The 18,961-nt window shown below is 40.4% G+C and overlaps 1 protein-coding gene across 3 annotated transcripts in view; it reads right to left on the bottom strand.

The window, feature by feature from the left end:
• The window catches only part of atad1a (ATPase family AAA domain containing 1a), a 42,425-nt gene extending 23,990 nt beyond the window's left edge, over positions 1-18,435 (bottom strand). For 2 of the 3 annotated variants that reach the window (XM_061673013.1, XM_061673012.1), the window contains exons 1-9: positions 18,367-18,435; positions 16,882-17,083; positions 16,696-16,794; positions 16,235-16,355; positions 9,393-9,593; positions 4,478-4,584; positions 4,224-4,313; positions 1,138-1,188; positions 868-1,040 (exon numbers count right to left, since the gene is read on the bottom strand). In XM_061673013.1, coding sequence (XP_061528997.1) covers positions 868-1,040; positions 1,138-1,188; positions 4,224-4,313; positions 4,478-4,584; positions 9,393-9,593; positions 16,235-16,355; positions 16,696-16,794; positions 16,882-17,052 — 1,013 coding nt within the window. In that variant the 5' untranslated portion in view covers positions 17,053-17,083; positions 18,367-18,435. The remainder of the gene's footprint in view (positions 1-867; positions 1,041-1,137; positions 1,189-4,223; positions 4,314-4,477; positions 4,585-9,392; positions 9,594-16,234; positions 16,356-16,695; positions 16,795-16,881; positions 17,084-18,366) is intronic. The other variant, XM_061673014.1, reaches the window with a different exon arrangement.
• Positions 18,436-18,961: the final 526 nt, after the last annotated feature.

Genomic DNA, 18,961 nt, shown 5'->3' with positions numbered 1-18,961 from the left:
TAACATTTGCTCCATATTCACATTTTCAGAAAGGTATTACTTTAACAGTTTTTTTTCATAAATACTAAGGGCTATAGTTTACAGTGGTGGAGACAAATGTACTATTTTGTATTTAAATGTTAAGGAACTTAGAAACGGTTTGTGCATCTTGATAAATCCAGTGCGCAGCTCCTGAAGTGTGCGCCTTGCCCACCCAGGGAGAGAATAATACAGACATATGGACAGCCACGCGCACAGACCTTTTTGGGGGCAGGTGCTCAAGCCAAAAAAGGGCAAATTATTCATATAATTAAAAAAAAACAAAACTCTAGTATATATTCAACGTATGCATTTATTTCTGTTAACACAACAAAGTCAATAATACAACTTTTAACAAGGAAGGTGACTATTAACAAATGTCAAATGAGACCAAGATAAATCATTTTTTAAAATGTCCATTATTAGTTAACCTATAACCTGTACACAGTTGAAAATAATTAGAGGGGATGTAAAAATACCAACTTGGATAACGTGGTTGCACAATTGTTTTAAGAGATGAAAACTGTAAAGCCTCACGCACGACAGCCGGTTCACAACTCCGCCTTCATGAACGGATATCCGGTTGTATGGGTTTATCGTTTCCAACCCTAGCATATGTGCAGTATTTGTATTAATAGGCATTCTGTATTGAGTCCAATTGCCCTCTCAATGTTAAAACCATGCATTAAGATGATAGCACTGAGCTTTAGAGGAAACCTTATCATGTATTAATTCCCACTTCATGATTTCTCATAATTGCTGCACTTGTCTACCTTCAAGCTTGAGTTTGAGACTACCACTGTTACGCAAACAGAAGCTTAGCTGAAATGTTGTGGCTGTGGCTCATACTTTTCCTTCTCCTGGACCTCCCCGAGCTGCTGAGCGATCTGCCTCATCTGTTCCTTGCGGACGTAGTCCCGAACTCTATACATGGCGGCGTCGCGGCAAAGTTCCCGCAGGTCACTGCCAGAGTAGCCTTCTGTCTTCTCAGCTATCTCCTTCAGATTAATAGTGCTGCTCAGCTGTCCAACAGAAAGTATTATGGTAACATGGGAGAAGAATTAAAAGGAAGTCTTTTAAAGTACACTTTGCTTTTTGCATGCATGAATCATATCTTACATTTTCATCTGCTAATATCAACCGCAAGATGTCATGTCTTTGTTTTGTGTCCTGCAAAAAGACAAAGGTTTTCAATGACAGTCAAAAAAATATACACAGTTTGTGTGGTTACATGGCTTTTTTGCTCACCAGCCACTGTGGCTAGTGGGTTCCCAGAGTCATAATCCACTCTGCATTTTTACTAGCCGCAATTTTGTTGTTGGACTTAAAAAATTATTAAAGGTACTCTGGTTTTCTCCCACATTCCAAAAACATGCATGGCAGATTGTTTGAAGACTCTTACATTGCCCGTGGGTGTTAATGTGAGTGTGAATGGTTGGTTGTTTTCAATGTGGCCCGCGATTGGCCGGTGACCAATTCCGGGTGCCCTGCCTCTCGCCCAAAGTCAGACGGGATAGGCTCCAGCACATCCATGACCCAAGTGATGATAAACGGTAGAATGGATGGATGGATGACTATTTTTTTTATATAATGGATGGATGGATGACTATTTTTTTTTACTGAAAAAAGTCCAAAAAAACTATTTTTAACTATTTTTTTTTTCAATAATCCAAACATCCATCAGGTTATTTGACTTAAAACAAGGGACTATAGATTTTAAGTTTCAATGTAGCTGCTTTCAAACTATTCAATAATCCAAATCACAACTACCCTAAACACAGCCGCGCAAGTGTGCTTACTTTACAGACTCCAAAAAACAAAAGCTTTGTCATGCAGCTCTTAAATTGTCACTGCCCAAACGTTGATATTTCAGCCCACTTCTCACTTGAGAAAACACCCCGCGGTAAGTTGCAGCTGTTTCTATTGTTGTTTTGGCACTGGATATGGCAACATTAGCCCTCTCGTCTAGTGTCGCACACGCACACACAATCACCAAGTCTGGTTAGCAAACAGCTTCTTCATTAAGTCATTGAAGTGAATAAAAGAAATAATGTTTCTGTAGGTGGCACGGTGAACGACTGGTTAGCACATCTGCCTCACATTTCTGAGAACTGGGGTTCAAATCCCGGCCCAGCCTGGTAGGAGTTCGATGAGGCCATGGATAACGACGGCCATACGGCTTTGAGGAAATTCTGGTCCACGATCCGGCGTCTCAGGAGGGGGAAGCAGTGCACCATCAACACTGTGTATAGTGAAGATGGGGTGCTGGTGACCACAACTCAGGACATTGTGAGTCGGTGGGCCGAATACTTAGAAGACCTCCTCAATTCTACTGAGATGCCTTCCCAAATGGAAGTAGAGTCAGGGAGGTCTTTGAGGCGGGCTATCCCATCCGGGTTTGAGGTCACCGATTGTGGTTAAAAAGTTCCTCAGTGACAGGGCCCTGTGGGTAGATGAGATCCGCCCGGAGTTCCTTAAGGCTCTGGATGTTGTAGGGCTGTCCTGGTTGACAGGCCTCTGCAACGTCATGTGGACATCGGGAAAAGTTTCCCTTGATTGATTGGCCCACCCTTCTTAAAAAGGGTGGGCCCCCTTTTTAAGAAGGGGGACCGGAGGGTGTGTTCCAACTACAGGGATCACACTCCTCAGGCTCCCTGGTAAGGTCCAGGGGTTCTGGAAAACAGGGTCCATCTGAGTCGATCCTCAGATTCAGGAAGTGCAGTGTGGTTTTCGTCCTTGCCGTGGACCAGCTCCACACTCTCATAAGTGTCCTCGAGGGTGCATGGAAGTCTGTCCAACCAGCCTACAGTGCCATGAAAAAGTATTGGCCCCCTTCTCAAATTCTTATATTTTTTCATACTTTCCACACATTTAAGATCATCAAACAAATGTAAATATCAGACAAATATAACCGAAGTGAACTTAAAATGCTTAATTTAAATGGCGATATCATTTATTATTTATATTCAAAAAAGCTATTCAAAGTTACCTGGCCTTGGGTGAAAAAGTAATTACCCCCCTTATTAAATCATGAATTAATTGTGGCTAATCACAACTTTTGTTTAATTTTCACTGAACATACCCAAGTCCGAATACCCCCAGACCTGTTCAATCGATAACATATACAGAAACTGTCTGACAAAATCAAGTCGGACAAAAGATCTAAAAAGGCTGCAACAAAATGACATGATCCAAATAAATTACAGAACAGTAAAGAAATAAAGTAATTGGCATCTATCAGTCTGAAAAGGGTTACAAAGCCATTTCTAAAAAGCTGTAGGATTAAGGCTCATCTTAGTTTTGCAAAAAAAACATCTGAATGATTCCAAGACCTTTGGGAGAATATTATGTGGCCTGAGCAGATGAAAGTTTAGTTTTTTTGGAAGGTGTGTCTCGTTACATCTGCGTTAAATGTAGCACAGCATTTCAGAAAAAGAATAACATCCTACCAACAGTCAAAAATAGTAGTGGTAGTGTGATGGTCTTGGGCTGATTATTCAGGACCTGGACAACCTGCTATGATTGATGGAACCATGAATTCTGCTCTTTAATAGAAAATACTGAAGGAGAATATTCAGCCATCAGTTTGTGACCTCTAGCTAAAGCGTACTTGGGTTCTTCAGCAGGATAACGATCCAAAACATGGCAGCATGTCAATTTCTGAATGGCTTAAAAAAACAAAATGAAGGTTTTGGAGTAGCCTAGTCAAAGTCCGGACTTGATTATGATTGAAATACCATGACCTTAAAAACTCCTTGCTCGAAAAACCCCACCATTTTTGCTGACTTAAAACAATTCTGCAAGGAAGAGTGAGCCAAAACATCAAACGAAATTCTTGATTTCAGTTGTTGCTGCTGAGGATGGCCCAACCAGTTATTAGGTTGAGGGTACCATTACTTTTTCACACAGGACCAGGTAACTTTGAATAGTTTCCGAACACACTCCACCGGGAGGAGGTCCCGGGGACGACCCAGGACACGGTGGAGAAACTATGTTTCCCGGCTGGCCTGGGAACACCTCAGGATCCCCCGAAAGAGCTGGACGAAGTGGCTGGGGAGAGGGAAGTCTGGGCTTCCCTGCTTAAGCCACTTCCACCGGAACCCAACTTCGGACAGGCGGAAGAAAATGGATAGATGGATGTACAATATTTCTCTGATTAAACAATATTTCACAGATTGAACATGCTTTTGCAAGGAAGTTCTTACAGGAAGGCCAACATGAAATGTGGTTGGCATTCTGCGTAGGATAGCAGGATCTACATCTTGTGGTCGGTTAGTTGCCCCCATGACCATCACCTGCAGTAGAATCAATGGTACAGTGTTAGCACATGCTAGTACAACATGCTTATAGCTACATAGCTGCTGATGGAGAACAACTAAGCACTGGTGTCTGCAAAGGCACCTCCTAACCACCCAGCAGCTGTCATCACTTTAGAGTGTGAGTGAGCATTGGTAATTACCTGAGTGGCTGAGGAAGTTTCCAGGCCGTCCCACAGGCTCATAAACTGAGCCTTCATCATGGCAGTGGCCTCATGATCAAGGCTGGAGCGGTTCCTGAGAAATGACTCTAACAAAGACAAAAGCAACAAGTAATACACCCGAGAGTGCAAGTACTGTATTGTTGAAGTTCTGACTGATGATTTCAGAAGGGTTACTGTCTAGCCCTGACTAACTCTTGGTTAAAATTACAAAGACTTTTGTCTATAGAGGTCAGTCAATTTGGAGTTTAGTTTTTCTCCACTCACGTTCTGCTTTCCTACACTTTGATTTCGAGATCTTCACCATTATAGTACTCCTTCTCGGTGTTCGAGGTTGCCTCGAGATTGATTTAATAGGAGCAGCATCATTCATGATTTTTGAGATAGTCCAGGTGAATTTATCCAAACGTTAATCAAATGTCTCAGCATTCACATTTTGTGACACAGCTATGATCTCCATAAACTTAGTGGTGGTACTCTCATTTATGTACCTTTTCTTAAGGTTGTCTGAACTTTTGGGAGAATCTATAATTCAAAGAACACAACAATAAAAGTCAGAAATACCTATATCCTACATGTCAACTGATAGAATTTCAACATCATTAGAGATGGCCAGGTCTAACGTGTGTGGGTTGGACTCTTCACATGTTGAGAGAGGTCAAATGTATCGCAGAGGTCCAGTATAGCAGAAAGTTCTTTCGAATTTTTTCCCATGTTATTGTCAACATGAATATTTATCCATGTTATAACAAAATAGTTGTAGTCAGTAAAAATAACTGACAGTAGTTCTGAATTTTCCATTGGATCTTGGAGGTCTTTAAATTAAACAAAAACAATAACCTTTGGATCACCTTTGACTAAAAAACAGAGATATTAAAAAGAGCTAAACTCGCCCTGTATAATTTCTTTACAGAGAAATAATGATTTAAAAATAGCAATACCACTGTAATCCCCATTCGACACTTGTTCATAAAATAAAAATTTGTTGGTGTTGCCTCATTTAAAATGGTGTTACAGTTACATTTTGTTAACCATGTTTCATTTAGTAGAATATAGTGTAGGTCAGGCACGGTGGTCAACTGGTTAGCACATCTGCCTCACAGTTCTGAGGACCGGGGTTCAAATCCCGGCCCCGCTTGTGTGGAGTTTGCATGATCTCCCCGTGCCTGCGTGGGTATTCTCCGGGCACTCCGGTTCCTTCCCACATCCCAAAAACATGCATTAATTGAAGACTCTAAATTTCCCGTAGGTGTGAATGTTAGTGCGAATGGTTGTTTGTTTCTATGTGCCCTGCAATTGGCTGGCGACCAGTTCAGGGTGTACCCCGCCTCTCGCCGAAGATAGCTGGGATAGGCTGTAGCACCCCCGCGACCCTAGTGAGGATAAAGCGGAACGGAAGATGAAAGAATGAATTAATGAATATTCTAGGTCATGGGTGGTAATGATGTAATTAATCAACATTGATTTATTACCCAGTGACCTGATTTTGAATATAGCTAGTCTCGCAGAGATATAATAAATGTAGACAATGGTTTGTTAGGTTCACATTTTATCCTCACTAAGCTTGTAGCTCTACTTTCTTTGACCAACTTTCTGTGCCTTGTAATTGGAGGGATAAAAAATGTCTGATCTCCGTAGAGGTTAGATTTCTTTTGGAGAAGAAAGTCTCTATTTGATTTGTGTCCCCCAGCATATATCAGTCAGATTTGATGAAGATTTTTCATGTGTTGAGAAGGGGGCCTTGGCATCTTAGTGGATGTTGGTTTCAGGCGAGGGGGAATGGGAGGAAGGTGTGTGGTGTGCGTTGGATTCCAATATAGACAATAGCATTCATCTGTCACATCTAACAGAGCATTTATATCAGATGATAGTAGTGAGTGGTGAGTTGGGCTTTGCTCCAAAAGGACGGGGAGGGGAGTGGGGAAAGTGCTGCCTCATCTCATTCCTCAATTGGACCTCCGATTGTATGGGTGACGCTGGTGACTCCATTTGCTCCTCGTGTCGTCTTAGCTCATTCCTCCGATTGTTTAGGTATGGGTGGAGACTGCTTCTGTGCCTTTTGTCCTTCAGCCACGTCAACAAGGCCAATGTTTTCCTTTTGTCCCGCTGAATGATGTACACGGTAAAACAATTTGGGCAGCCAATAACTTAACGGCTTGTTAATTTAGACAGAAACCGGCTGCCTTGTAAAGATGTCTGTGCTCCCAAAAAAAATGCAGAAATTGTCAATGAAGCTCATGGATAGCGCAGTTAATTGTAAAAGCCTGCTGAAACGCTAATCTCCAGATCGTATCATTGGAAGAAGTCCAATTATGAAAACCCCAGCATCCAAAATTTCACTTTTGAGCTCTATGAAATCTCGTTTCAGTACCTCTGATTGCTGCTTGACAACATCAGGGACCACTGTGTGTATAATGACCGAATTCAAAGTTGGGTTTTTTCGAAATATCAGACATCATATCATTGGTAAAACACACTACTTTGGTCTTATGAATGAATGAAGCGCACTTGGACGGCAAGTAGAATGACTTACACTTCAAAAACAGCGACTCCATGTCCGGACTGCAGAGTGTGTTGAACTCCGTGACATCGGTACACCATTTTTCATTGATATATAAGCATATTACGCCACCTTTTGTTTTCCGTGATAGCTCCGTGATGAGGTTCGCTCGGTGTTTATCATTACTGCGCCATTGGGGATGCGTTTACCTAGCCATGTCTCCGTGAAGCACAGGGTGACGAAACATCCAAAGACTTTACTTGTCTTTTTGAGAAGATGAAGCTTGTCCATTTTGTTGGGTAGAGAGCATAGATTTGAGAAGTGAATCAACAGGAGCGGCATTCGGAATCCTGTCTCCGGAGCTTAACCTGCACTCCGGCTCGCTTCCCTTTTGTGGCGTCGCCTTCGCCGCCTCCATGCGCCATAGACTGCAACCGCTCTGCCGGTGAATAACTCCAAGAAACAAACTGAGCGGATTTGTGAGAGTTGGTGGAAAAAAAAGTTGTATGATAAAACCGAACTATGAGATATAGATGTCGCTACATCCCTAATACATAGTGTCCACAACATCAAGACGAAAGATAAAACATTGTTGAAATATCAGTGCAAAATATTTATTAATTTTGTAATTGATTTATTCTTTTCAGCATTATTATTAATTTGTGCAACTGCAATGTCTTGATTTTAGTGAGGTTAGCACAGTCATTGCCATGAATGCAATTGTACTAATTATTTCTTAAAGGGGCTTAAATAATACGGTATAAAGACGCTAAATATGAAATAATCACTAAACCTTCACGTATTATATCATAAATATACAGGGCCAGTACAGATTTTGACAGGGCCACCACAGCTTGGCTCATGGTGGCCTGCTGTCGGCAGTGACTGTGAGAGACGGAGGTGCAAGGGGAGGAAAATGTCTGACTTGCTTTTGGCTGCTTAAGAGCACGTCATTTTTGCTACGTGGAAAACCGGAGGCTTTCAGTGGATACATTTTCATGGCTCGAAGGTAGTTATGTGTGGGCACAAGAAAGATGCTAGACGAATTAGCAGCCATTTTTACAGGTCGCAGCAGTGTTACTTGATTGTCATTTGCCAGTTAACAATTGAACGGGGCTTAATTACAGCGCATTCATCAGACACGCCCAAACAGCGGCTGAGAGTGGAGAGAACGATTTAGAAGCCTTGTTTTATATAATTGATTGATTTATTGTTTTTTTTAATCATTCAAATTGAGCAGGGTTGTTAACCCACTTCTCAGTCATATGTCAAATTCATAAGACATTTATTTTCACTTTACAGGGACTTAGAATAAGTCACTTTTTCTGCGGTCTGTGGAAAAAGAACCTTTTTGCTGCTGAAAACAGAGACCAATGTCTTGTAAAAGTCTACATTTCTCAAAGGTTCTCTAAAACTCCACATCATTCCATGCTGCAGAAAATGTTTCAGCTGCTATGATTACTGGGGGAGAAACACTCATGGTGTGGCCACCATCTTCCCCTGACCTCAAGCTTGTTGAGAACGTGTGGAGCATCCTTAAAAGGAGGACCAATGAGTGTGGCAGGAGTATAACTATAAACAGCAACTGGGATGCAATGATGCTGCCTCAAATGAGATACAGGCAGGAACTATCCATGGACTTTGATTAGCGTTTACAGTGCCATGAAAAAGTGTTGGCTACCTTCTGAAATTCTCATAGTTGTCTGATATTTACATTGGTTTGATGAGCTTAGACAAAGTGGGGCAACTATGCAAAAATATAAGAATGTGAGAAGGGGGCCAGTACTTTTTCACAGCACTGTAAATGGAGGAGGGAGTTGTTCAGGTGATATTGAAAAGGGGCTACTGTGTTACCATGACTTCACTCCCATTTTTAGTTGATATAGCATTTGATTAAAAAAAAATAAAAATAAACCATTATCTTTGTGTTGTGACATTTTTTCCCCCAGTTCTTTACAATCTATTTGCCTTTTTAAACTGTTGTGCATTATATTTTGGCACACTATATTTTTAGTCTTTTTTAAATTATTTTAAAACTCATTGTGGTAGTTTTGTAAAATCCCAAACAGAATTTTATTGAGAATGTTATTGTTTCTAACTTTTTTTTTTTTTTTTACTGTAACACACGAACTATTTAGGAAAATTTAATAAAACAGCAAATGCCGAATAGAACTGAATTCTTAAGCAATTTGATAAAGTATTTAAGAGCATTAGGACTTTGTACCTGATTGTCTTTATTATGAGCCCCTGTGGCAGAGAGCATTAATCTTTTTATATGCAGTTATTTTCATCTTGCTACCAATGGAGTGAAAAAATCCATCTATGTACAGTATACATAAAAAGTAAACATTTATTAAAAGATTATGTACTGTCAGTCATTCTATTTGATCCACTCACCAATTTCATCAATAAATATGATGCACGGCTGGAGTTTGACTGCCAATGAAAAGACAGCAGCTGTCAGCTTTTGTGATTCGCCATACCACATATCGGTCAGTGTAGATGCCTGCAGGTTGATAAACTTGCAGCCAGAAGCTTTGGCTGTTGCCTTAGCAATCATGGTCTTCCCACACCCAGGAGGACCAAACAATAAAACACCTGTAAGGATAAAATGGTAACAGGTCTTAGTCATTTTACACAATAGTCTATTATTTTGTTGAACTCTGCTGTTCTTCAAAGATGTTAATAAAAAACAGATTTCCTGGATTTTTAAGAAAACAAAACTATTTTCACCGACTTGCAGAACTTGGAATATTCGTTCCCGAATTGTTCGTCTCATGACAAATGTAGAGAGAGTGGATGTGGCTCTGCATACTTTCACAGGGGGGACAAAAACAAAATTTGGAGGCTATACAAGGAATAAGGTTCCCGGAGCGCTAATTTCAGTGGTTGTCTCATCCTGAAACATGACTCCGAGGCAAACAGAAAAAAAAACAACTCCACAAAAACTCAGTCATAATTTACAACTAAAGCCATGGTTCATAGAGAAATTCCACAGAGGGATCTCATTGTTCAAAGGTATCAGCCAGGAGAAGGGTAACAATGTATTTCAAAGGCACTACTGTAAATAATATACCATGGAACAAAATGAAGACAGTTATCATGAAGAGGAGAAAATATGGCACAACAGTGACATTACCTAGAACTGGCCATAACTAAAATATATGAAAAGAGGAGAAGAAAACTGGTCAGCGAGGGGGCCAACAACAATTTTGAAGGAGTTGCAGGAATTTCTGGCAAATACTGTGTTTGGTACATGTGACAACAATCTCCTGTCTTCTTCATATGCCTGGGCTATGGAATAGGGTGGACAGATGGAAACCTTATCTTATTTATAATAATAATAAAATTAAAAAAACCCACACACACACAATTGAAATCTCCCAAACGCCTGTGGGCAAGTGTGTTACGATCAAGTGAAACCACGGTTGAACTTTTTGGCCATAATTAAGAAGCATAAAAAGTATGCTTGGCACAAACTCAACAATGCTCATCACCAAAAGAACACCATACATATGGTGAAACATGGTGGTGACAGCACCATGCTATGGGGCTGTTTTTCTTCAACTGGAACTGGGACATTTGTCGAGGTGGTGGCAATTATGAAAAGTTCCAAATACCAGTCAGTGTTATCACAAAACATTCACGCTTCTGCTAGAAAGCAAAAAACAAAAAAAGTCTGGAAAAGCCTACTAGATCATTTGGAATGAATTTGTGGTTAATCACAAGCACTTTCTTGGCTGGTGTCCACTGACTCCCATTTTACATGAGTTTGAATGTGATTGGTTAATTGTGAACACAGCCACATCTCGAGTTATAAGATGGCTTGCAAACTTCAGCAAGTACATTACCAGTTGTTTATTTTTACTTCCTCTCTCTTGAATATATATTTTTTTCCTGTGAGTTGTACTGGGTTACATTAAAAGGTAGAAAACGTTCTGAAATTATACTAAACCCTATTTCAAATGCAGTTGGGACGTTGTGTAAAATGTAAATAAAAACATAATACAATGATTTGCATATCCTTTTCGACCTAAATCTGAGTACATTACAAAGACAAGATATTTAATGTTCAAACCGATAAAGGTGTCTTTTTTTTTTTTTTTTTTCAAATATTCAACCATTCTGAATTTGATGTCTGCAACATCTTCCAATAAAGCTGGGACAGGGGCATGTGTACTACTGTGTTACATCACCTTTCCTTTTAACAACACTCAAAAAGCCTTTGGTAACTGAGGACACTAACACTAATTCTAACCTTTGTTGGTGGAGTTCTTTCCCAGGCTTGAAGTACAACTTCAGTTGCTCAACAGTCCGTTGTCGTATTTTGCGCTTCATAATGCCCCACACAATGCAAGCCCAAGAGCAGCACAAGCCAGTGCAAACTTTTGGCTAGTCCCAAGCCCAGATAAATGCAGAGGGCTGCATCAGGAAGGTCATCCGGCTTAAAACTTTGCTAAACTAATATGACTGTTCATCCAAATAATTCCATACAGGATCGGTCTTTGCCCGGGTTAACAACGTCCGCCATGTTATTGATACTTTTCATACTTCAGCCATTTGAGGGACTGAGGGACTTTATTTTCATTATTGTATCAGAAAGAATATGGGTGATATGGATCATTAGCAGACAGACAAAAGGCGCACAGCATGGCACAATGTTCGCACTGCAAAAGCCAAAATCTGTTTGTGGCGGCCCGGGCCGCCAGAAGCCGAAAGGAAATGAAGATAATGTGCCACACATTTTCAATGGGAGACACGTCTGGACCGCTGGCAAGCCAGTCTAGCAATCACACACTTTTACTACGAAGCCACGCTGTTGTAACAAGTGCATAATGTGGCTTGGCATTGTCTTAAATAAGGAGGGACGTCCCTGAAAAAGACGTTGCTTGGATGGCACCATATGTTGCGCCAAAACCTTCAGCTTTAATGGTGCCTTCACAGATGTGCAAGTTAACGATGCCATGGGCATTAACACAACCCCATACCATTACAGATGCTGGCATTGGAACTTTGCATTGATAACAATAGGGATGGTCCTTTTCCTCTTTGGTCCAGAGGACACGACAGTCGTGATTTCCAAAAACTGCTATATGTCAGAGTGCTAGTATTGAAGGTATCTGCTCACCAGTGACAGAAAAAAAAATCAATTTGTATACTGATGATTTTCTTCTTTATTTACAGGTACCCAAGCCATCTCTTCAAGCAGTATTCAATCTCAAAATGTTTTCACTATTAACTGGACAAAATCAACAATACTCCCAATAATAGCAAACTCATGGAATCCTGCAGATCAAATCCCAGATTACCCCATTCCTATAGGAGACGTTAAGTTTTTCGGTATTAATATTTCGCCAAAAGAGGCGGCTGGTTAGCACATCTGCCTCACAGTTCTGAGGACCCTGGTTCAAATCCGGCCTCGCCTGTGTGGAGTTTGCATGTTCTCCCCGTGCCTGTGTGGGTTTTCTCCTTTTTTATCTTTGGGGGAGCTGAAATCTGCAATTGGGGAAAAGAACCAATCAAATGTTCAAGAGCTTGTACAAAATTGCAAAGGAAGAGTGGGAGATCCACCTGAGAAGTACAAAAAGCGTTTGGAGGCTGTCAGTGTTGCCAAAGGGGGTGCAACCAAATATTAAAACTCATTCACTGCCAGTTGTCCATGTTAACATCGATATTTGAATTCGACAGCCGTCAATGGTGGTGATTTAAGGAGGGGTGCCAATATTGCCGCACATGCTGTTTGCTCTTTTTTCTTTGAAATTACAATAAGAATTACAATAAATTGGGGAAAAAAATTATTTGTTAAATTACTTTGGACCTCCAATTAAAAGATGCTAATAAGATAAGGTTGGTACATTTCTATGTATTTCTGAAGATATACAGGCTATGCAAAAAATGTAGGGGTGCCAATAATGGTGAGCAGGACTGTATATTTCGGATATCTGCCCTTGTGAATGCAGCGTAAATGCACAAATCAAATACTCCCCGCCAATGCGACTTTGATGTCATAAAAATACAGCAATTGGTGGCGTAGATACACCCACAACAAATTAACACCTTTAAAAATACCCTCCATAAATAAAATATACAGTAAAATGATGGACAAATAAATATGGTCTAAATACAGTACACGAACGACTGCACCTCAGCAAACCCGACTGTCAAGCTCCTGAAGTTTGCAGATGACACCACTGTCATCGACCTCATCAAGGACGTTGACGAGTCTGCATATTGACAGGAAGCGGAGCGGCTGGAGCTGTGGTGCGGCCGACACAACCTGGAGCTGAACACGCTCAAGACGGTAGAGATGATCGTGGACTTCAGGAGGCATCCTTCGCCACAGCTGCCCCTCACGTTGTCCAGCTGCCTTGTATCAACCGTCGAGACCTTCAAGTTCCTGGGAATTACAATCTCTCAGGGCCTGAAGTGGGCGACCAACATCAACTCCGTCCTCAAAAAGGCCCAGCAGAGGATGTACTTCCTGCGGCTTCTGAGAAAGCACGGCCTGCCACCGGAGCTGCTGAGACAGTTCTACACAGCGGTCATCGAGTCAGTCCTGTGTTCTTCCATCACAGTCTGGTTTGGTGCTGCTACAAAAAAGGACAAACTCCGACTGCAACGGACAATCAAAACTGCTGAAAGGATTGTCTGTACCCCCCTACCCACCATTGAGGACTTGCACGCTGCCAGAACTAAGACAAGGGCGTGCAAAATCCTCTCGGACCGTCTGCACCCCGGTCAACAGCTCTTCCAGCTCCTTCCCTCAGGTAGGCGCTACCGATCAACGCAAACTAGAACTAGTAGACATTCCAACAGCTTCTTCCCTCTTGCGATCAACTTCTTAAACACCTACCCTATAATTCCATTACAACATGCTGGCAATTTTTTGACTTGAGTTCGTTGTCACATTTCGGTGGGGCCAATTATGTATTACTCGTGCACTCACTGTAGTTGTCTCACCATGCTGCACTATTTGCATATACTGGCCACTCATGCCAGAGTAGCATCTGCTCCATTTGCACACCGATTGAGGAGTATCTGTAACATTTGCACAACCATCATTGTCCCAGATGATCGCACTACTCGTCACTTTAAACCGCATACACTCCTTGAAGTCTCAGCGCCCTTTGCACAATGGTCATTGCACCGGACTATTGCAATATCAGTCATTCGAACTGCTCTAAGTGCTAGAGGACTCTGCATCTTTTTGCACAATTGTTTTTTGTCAATGTCTTTATGTCCCCAAAGTGTTCTGTAAATTGACTGTCTGTTGTACTAGAGCGGCTCCAACTACCGGAGACAAATTCCTTGTGTGTTTTGGACATACTTGGCAAATAAAGATGATTCTGATTCTGATTAGCAGTATGGCCACAATTAAACAAGCAAAATAATTGCTGGCAGTGGCCAGTGGGTGCTACCCTCATTTAAATCATTGGGGGAAGAGTCAGCCCAAGCCAACAGAATATATTTTAATATTTCATATTTGTATTATTGAGGAATTATTTTTTACTTCCGTGTTGTCACTTAAACAGAATCTGTCCTGACAAAATAAAGTTGGACAAAAGATCTAAAAAAGCTGGAACAAAATGACACGATCCAACAGTCAAGTAATGAAGTACTTGACATCTATCAGTTTGGAAAGGGTTACAAAGCCATTTTTAAAATTTAGGATTCCAGTAAACTATAGGGAGAGCCATTAACCTCAAATGGAGAAATTATGGAACAGTGGTTAACCTTCCCACCGGTGGCCGGCCTACAAAGATTACCCCCAAGAGAACATCAATGACTCATCCAGGAGACCACGAAGGAAGTCAGGACAACTAAAATACTGCAGGCCTCCTTTGCCCCAGTTAAGGTCAGTGTTCATGACACAATAACAGGGAATAGACTGGGCAAAAATGGCATCCTTGGCAGAGTTCCAAGGCGAAAACCACTGTTGACCAAAAAGAACATAAAGGCTTGGCTTACTTTTTCAAAAAAAAAAAAAAAAAAAAAACATCTGAATGATTCCCAAGACCTTTGGAAGAATATTATATGAACTGACAGGATGAAAGTGGAGCTTTTTGGAAGGTATGTGTCACGTTATATCTGGCGTAAATGTAGCACAGCATTTCAGAAAAGAACATCATACCACCAGTCAAACATGGTGGTGGTAGTGTGATGGTCTTGGGCTGCTTATCTTCTTCAGGACCGAGACCACTTGCTGTGATTGCAACTTGCTGGAACCATGAATTCTGCATTTTAACAGAAAATCCTGAAGGAGAATGTTCAGCCATCAGTTTGTGACCTCAAGCTGAAGCGCACTTGGGTTCTATAGCTGGATAACGACCCAAAACACACCAGCAAGTCAACTTCTGAATGGCTTAAAGAACTAAATGGTTTTCGAGTGGTCTGGTTAAAGTCCAGACTTGAAGCCGATTGAAATGCAGTGGCATGACCTTAAAAAGGCCATTCATGCTCGAAAATCCTAAATTTTTGCTGAATTCAAACAATTCTGCTAGGAAGTGTGGGTCAAAACAGCTCCACAGAGATGTGAAAGACTCATTGCCAGTTATAGAAAATGCTTGATGTCAGTTGTTGCTGCTGAGGTTGGCCCAACCAGTTATTAGGTATAGGGGGGCATTACTTTTTCACACAGGGCCAGGTAACTTTGAATAGTTTTTTCCCCCTTAATAAATGAAATCACCATTTAAAAATAGCATTTTAAATTCACTTGGGTTATATTTGTCTGGTATTTAAATTTTTTGATGCAAAAATATGCAAATGTGAGAAGGTTGCCAATACTTTTTCATGGCACTGGAGGCATAACATTGGAACAAGGCACTTGGACCAGCAGTACAAACCCCAATTTATACCATTTATACTCATTATCATTCTTTAAAATGTTTGTTGTTCAGCTTTGTACTTAAGGGAATTGAGAAAAGTTTAACAATGACAACAACAGTACAAGGATCTGAAGTGGTAGAACTGGAAAGTCTACTAAGATGAAACAAGACAAGGACAAACCTGACAGAACTTGACTTGCAACAGGATGTTCCCTTCCCAAAATTATCTTAGATCTCTCCTCTGCACCTATATGCGTGTCTCTAGGTTACGATGTGAAATAGCCTTCAATCACATTATTTCTGGGTATGGGTATTGGATTAAATCAATATAAAAATATGATCTTCTGTCGTAATAACAAAATGATTTTGTAATGGTTGCCCACTGTCGTTCTGTTTACAACATAATAGAGTTACCTTTAGGTGGCTGAAACAGTTTGGATCCAGCCAAAAGGTGTCTTTTCTGAAAGGGGAGAATGACTGTGTCTTGTAGTTCATTGATTATCTCATCAAGACCTGCTATATCTCTCCAGGACACCTGCAGCAAGACAAAATAGAGTTAAAAACTGAACGTTTGTCTCTGCGAGAGCAATTAGGATATATAGTAAAACTGTCTTGCCACTTAATTTATTTTGCTCAGAACTGGCAGCGAATATTGGAAAAAAATCACACAATATAATCTAGTGGAGTTCACCAACACTGCAAACAAACACCAAGATGATGATACATATTTTGTTCAATCAATACCTTTATTACAATGCACAGTCATTACCTTTTAATGGCAAACATTTTGATAAAGTTGCTGCAACGATTATGATTACATTGTGGCATCAGTCTTCACTCTGATGTTATGGATTTATCAGGATTATAACCATTACCTTCATTGTTTGTGGATCTACTAGTTGTGATGCGATGTTCATCTCATACTCAGTAAGTTTGACCCCCTCAACACCAATCCTCTTCATTAGGTGTTCCGCCTGGGAGCATAGGGGCAAATTAATATTGGGCCAAATGTTGCTAAAGTATCACACTCCGGTTTGAAATTGAAGTCTGTACAAATATACCCTTTTCTTGGCTTGGCTTTTCTGTTTTGCAGTAGGGTCCATAGCTTCCACAACCCATTTTATGCTGTAGTAGGTGGCTGCTCCAAAGATAGTCAGCCTCAACAGCAAGCCCACCACTTCAGTCCTGGTCAACGGCCGCAGTAGAGCCTCTCGGGGAAGATCGTTCAGCATCTCAGCTGGCTGATGTCACTCCATTGGTTTACTGAAGTGGACAGAGGTGAACACAAAAGACAAATTTGTAAAATACTGTAGTGCGATGATTGACAACATTTATTGAGCCAAGGCACATATTTTACATTTGAAAAATCTCACGACACGCCAACAAACAAAAATGTCACAAAAAGTGGATACACATGAATTATGAACTTTTTTGTCATATAATAGAAGAGCATTTATTTGTTCTGTCTGTCACTTTATGTCGCTGACATTGATAGATGATCAAAAATACATTATTGGTTGCAGATAAATAATATCCCGCGGCACACCTGAAGAGCTCTCACTCACTGATTTGGAATCACTGTAGTGTCATACAGCTTGCATATAATACATGCCTGGAATACGACTTGCATTTTAGCATTTATGACCCATCTGTTTTATTATTTCATCTCGAGACTTTATGAAAACACAATTTAGGTCATTTAAAGAACGTCAAAGTGGATGATCCTAAAATGCGAAGCCATTCAGTGGCGGATACAGACATAATACATAGTACATGTATAAGACAGGTTTGTCTCAATAAATTTGAATATAGCAGAAAAGTTCATTTATTTCAGTAATCATATATTATAGAGACTTATTAAACACTTGTGAAAATATTCTTCAGAGGGCAAATTCCTGCCAAATGTCTACATTAAAAACCAGTTAGTTTTTTTTAAATTATTGTTTGTTATGTAATGTTGTAGTTTCTCGAGATGGTGAATTTTGGGTTTTCTTTTGCTGTAAGCTATATCATCACAATTATACATATATTTTAAAAAATATCAACAATTCACTGTGAGTGTGTGTAGTGCATCTCTATAAGAGGAGTTTTATTTTTTTAATTGAACTACCTAACCAAATTATGCTGGACCAGCAGTACAAATCCAAACTTATACCATGTTGTTGACTGTTTAAACATTTTTAAGAATATACATGAATATATTATATATGGTGATCTACAATACATACACGGGATGCCGATGGACTGTGACCCGTATAGTTACAGTAAATTAACTTTCCTAACACAAATCATACATTAAGTCTATACGTTAACTTCAGATTTATACAAAAAAAAAATAGTACTACGTCAGGCATATTTGTGCATTTATTTTAAAATTCCTGTTCACCACTGGGGACAACGTAACCTAGCATCTTAAAGGAAGCTGCGGCTAACAACCAGCGCTTGTTCAGTAATGTGGGTCATCACTATGAGAGCGAGGTAAACATAGTATCATATATATTTTTTTATACAACGCTGTACTGAAAAACTGAAAGTCGTCGGCTTACCAAACAAGATTAGACGATGTAAATACACCGGTACCTCCGGTGCATCGCGCATGTTAAATCGGGTAGAAACATAAGCTTTAAATTGTTCCGGTACTTCCTTTTTTTATTTCCTTCCGTTTGTTGGGACAACAAATCCGCCACTGGGTGGCAGAACACGCACAGAGGTTAGAAACTCCCCCAGTCAGCACCAAGGACAGCGAAACTCAATTTTAAACGATGCATAGACGCACGTATTGAGAGGGACAGCCACTGTGGATTATGTTGTATAAGAAGTAAAAACAAAAACAAACAAAACAAACTAATATCCAGTTGTTTTATCATATAATAATATGCACAGAGATGACGAGATAACTGAGACTTGAGGGATTTCTTTTTTCAGCATGGAAGCATGTCATTGTGTATTTTTGTGGACAAATAACCAGAGCGTTTTGTCATCTTTTCAATTCAAGTGGTCCAAACTGTTGTACGAACCTTAAACGTTCATCTATGTTTGGATTTTACTCATTTCCATTGCTGCGTGACAATGAATAATCGCGTCTATTGAACAGCCCTGGAGATAAGGCCCTAACAAATGCAATTTGCAACTGCAATTTAT

Source organism: Phycodurus eques, chromosome 3 (genome assembly GCF_024500275.1).
Source record: "Phycodurus eques isolate BA_2022a chromosome 3, UOR_Pequ_1.1, whole genome shotgun sequence".
NCBI classification, from domain to species: domain Eukaryota; kingdom Metazoa; phylum Chordata; class Actinopteri; order Syngnathiformes; family Syngnathidae; genus Phycodurus; species Phycodurus eques.
Note: the sequence above shows the minus strand (reverse complement) of the source record. Positions and strands in the feature narration are given on the sequence as shown.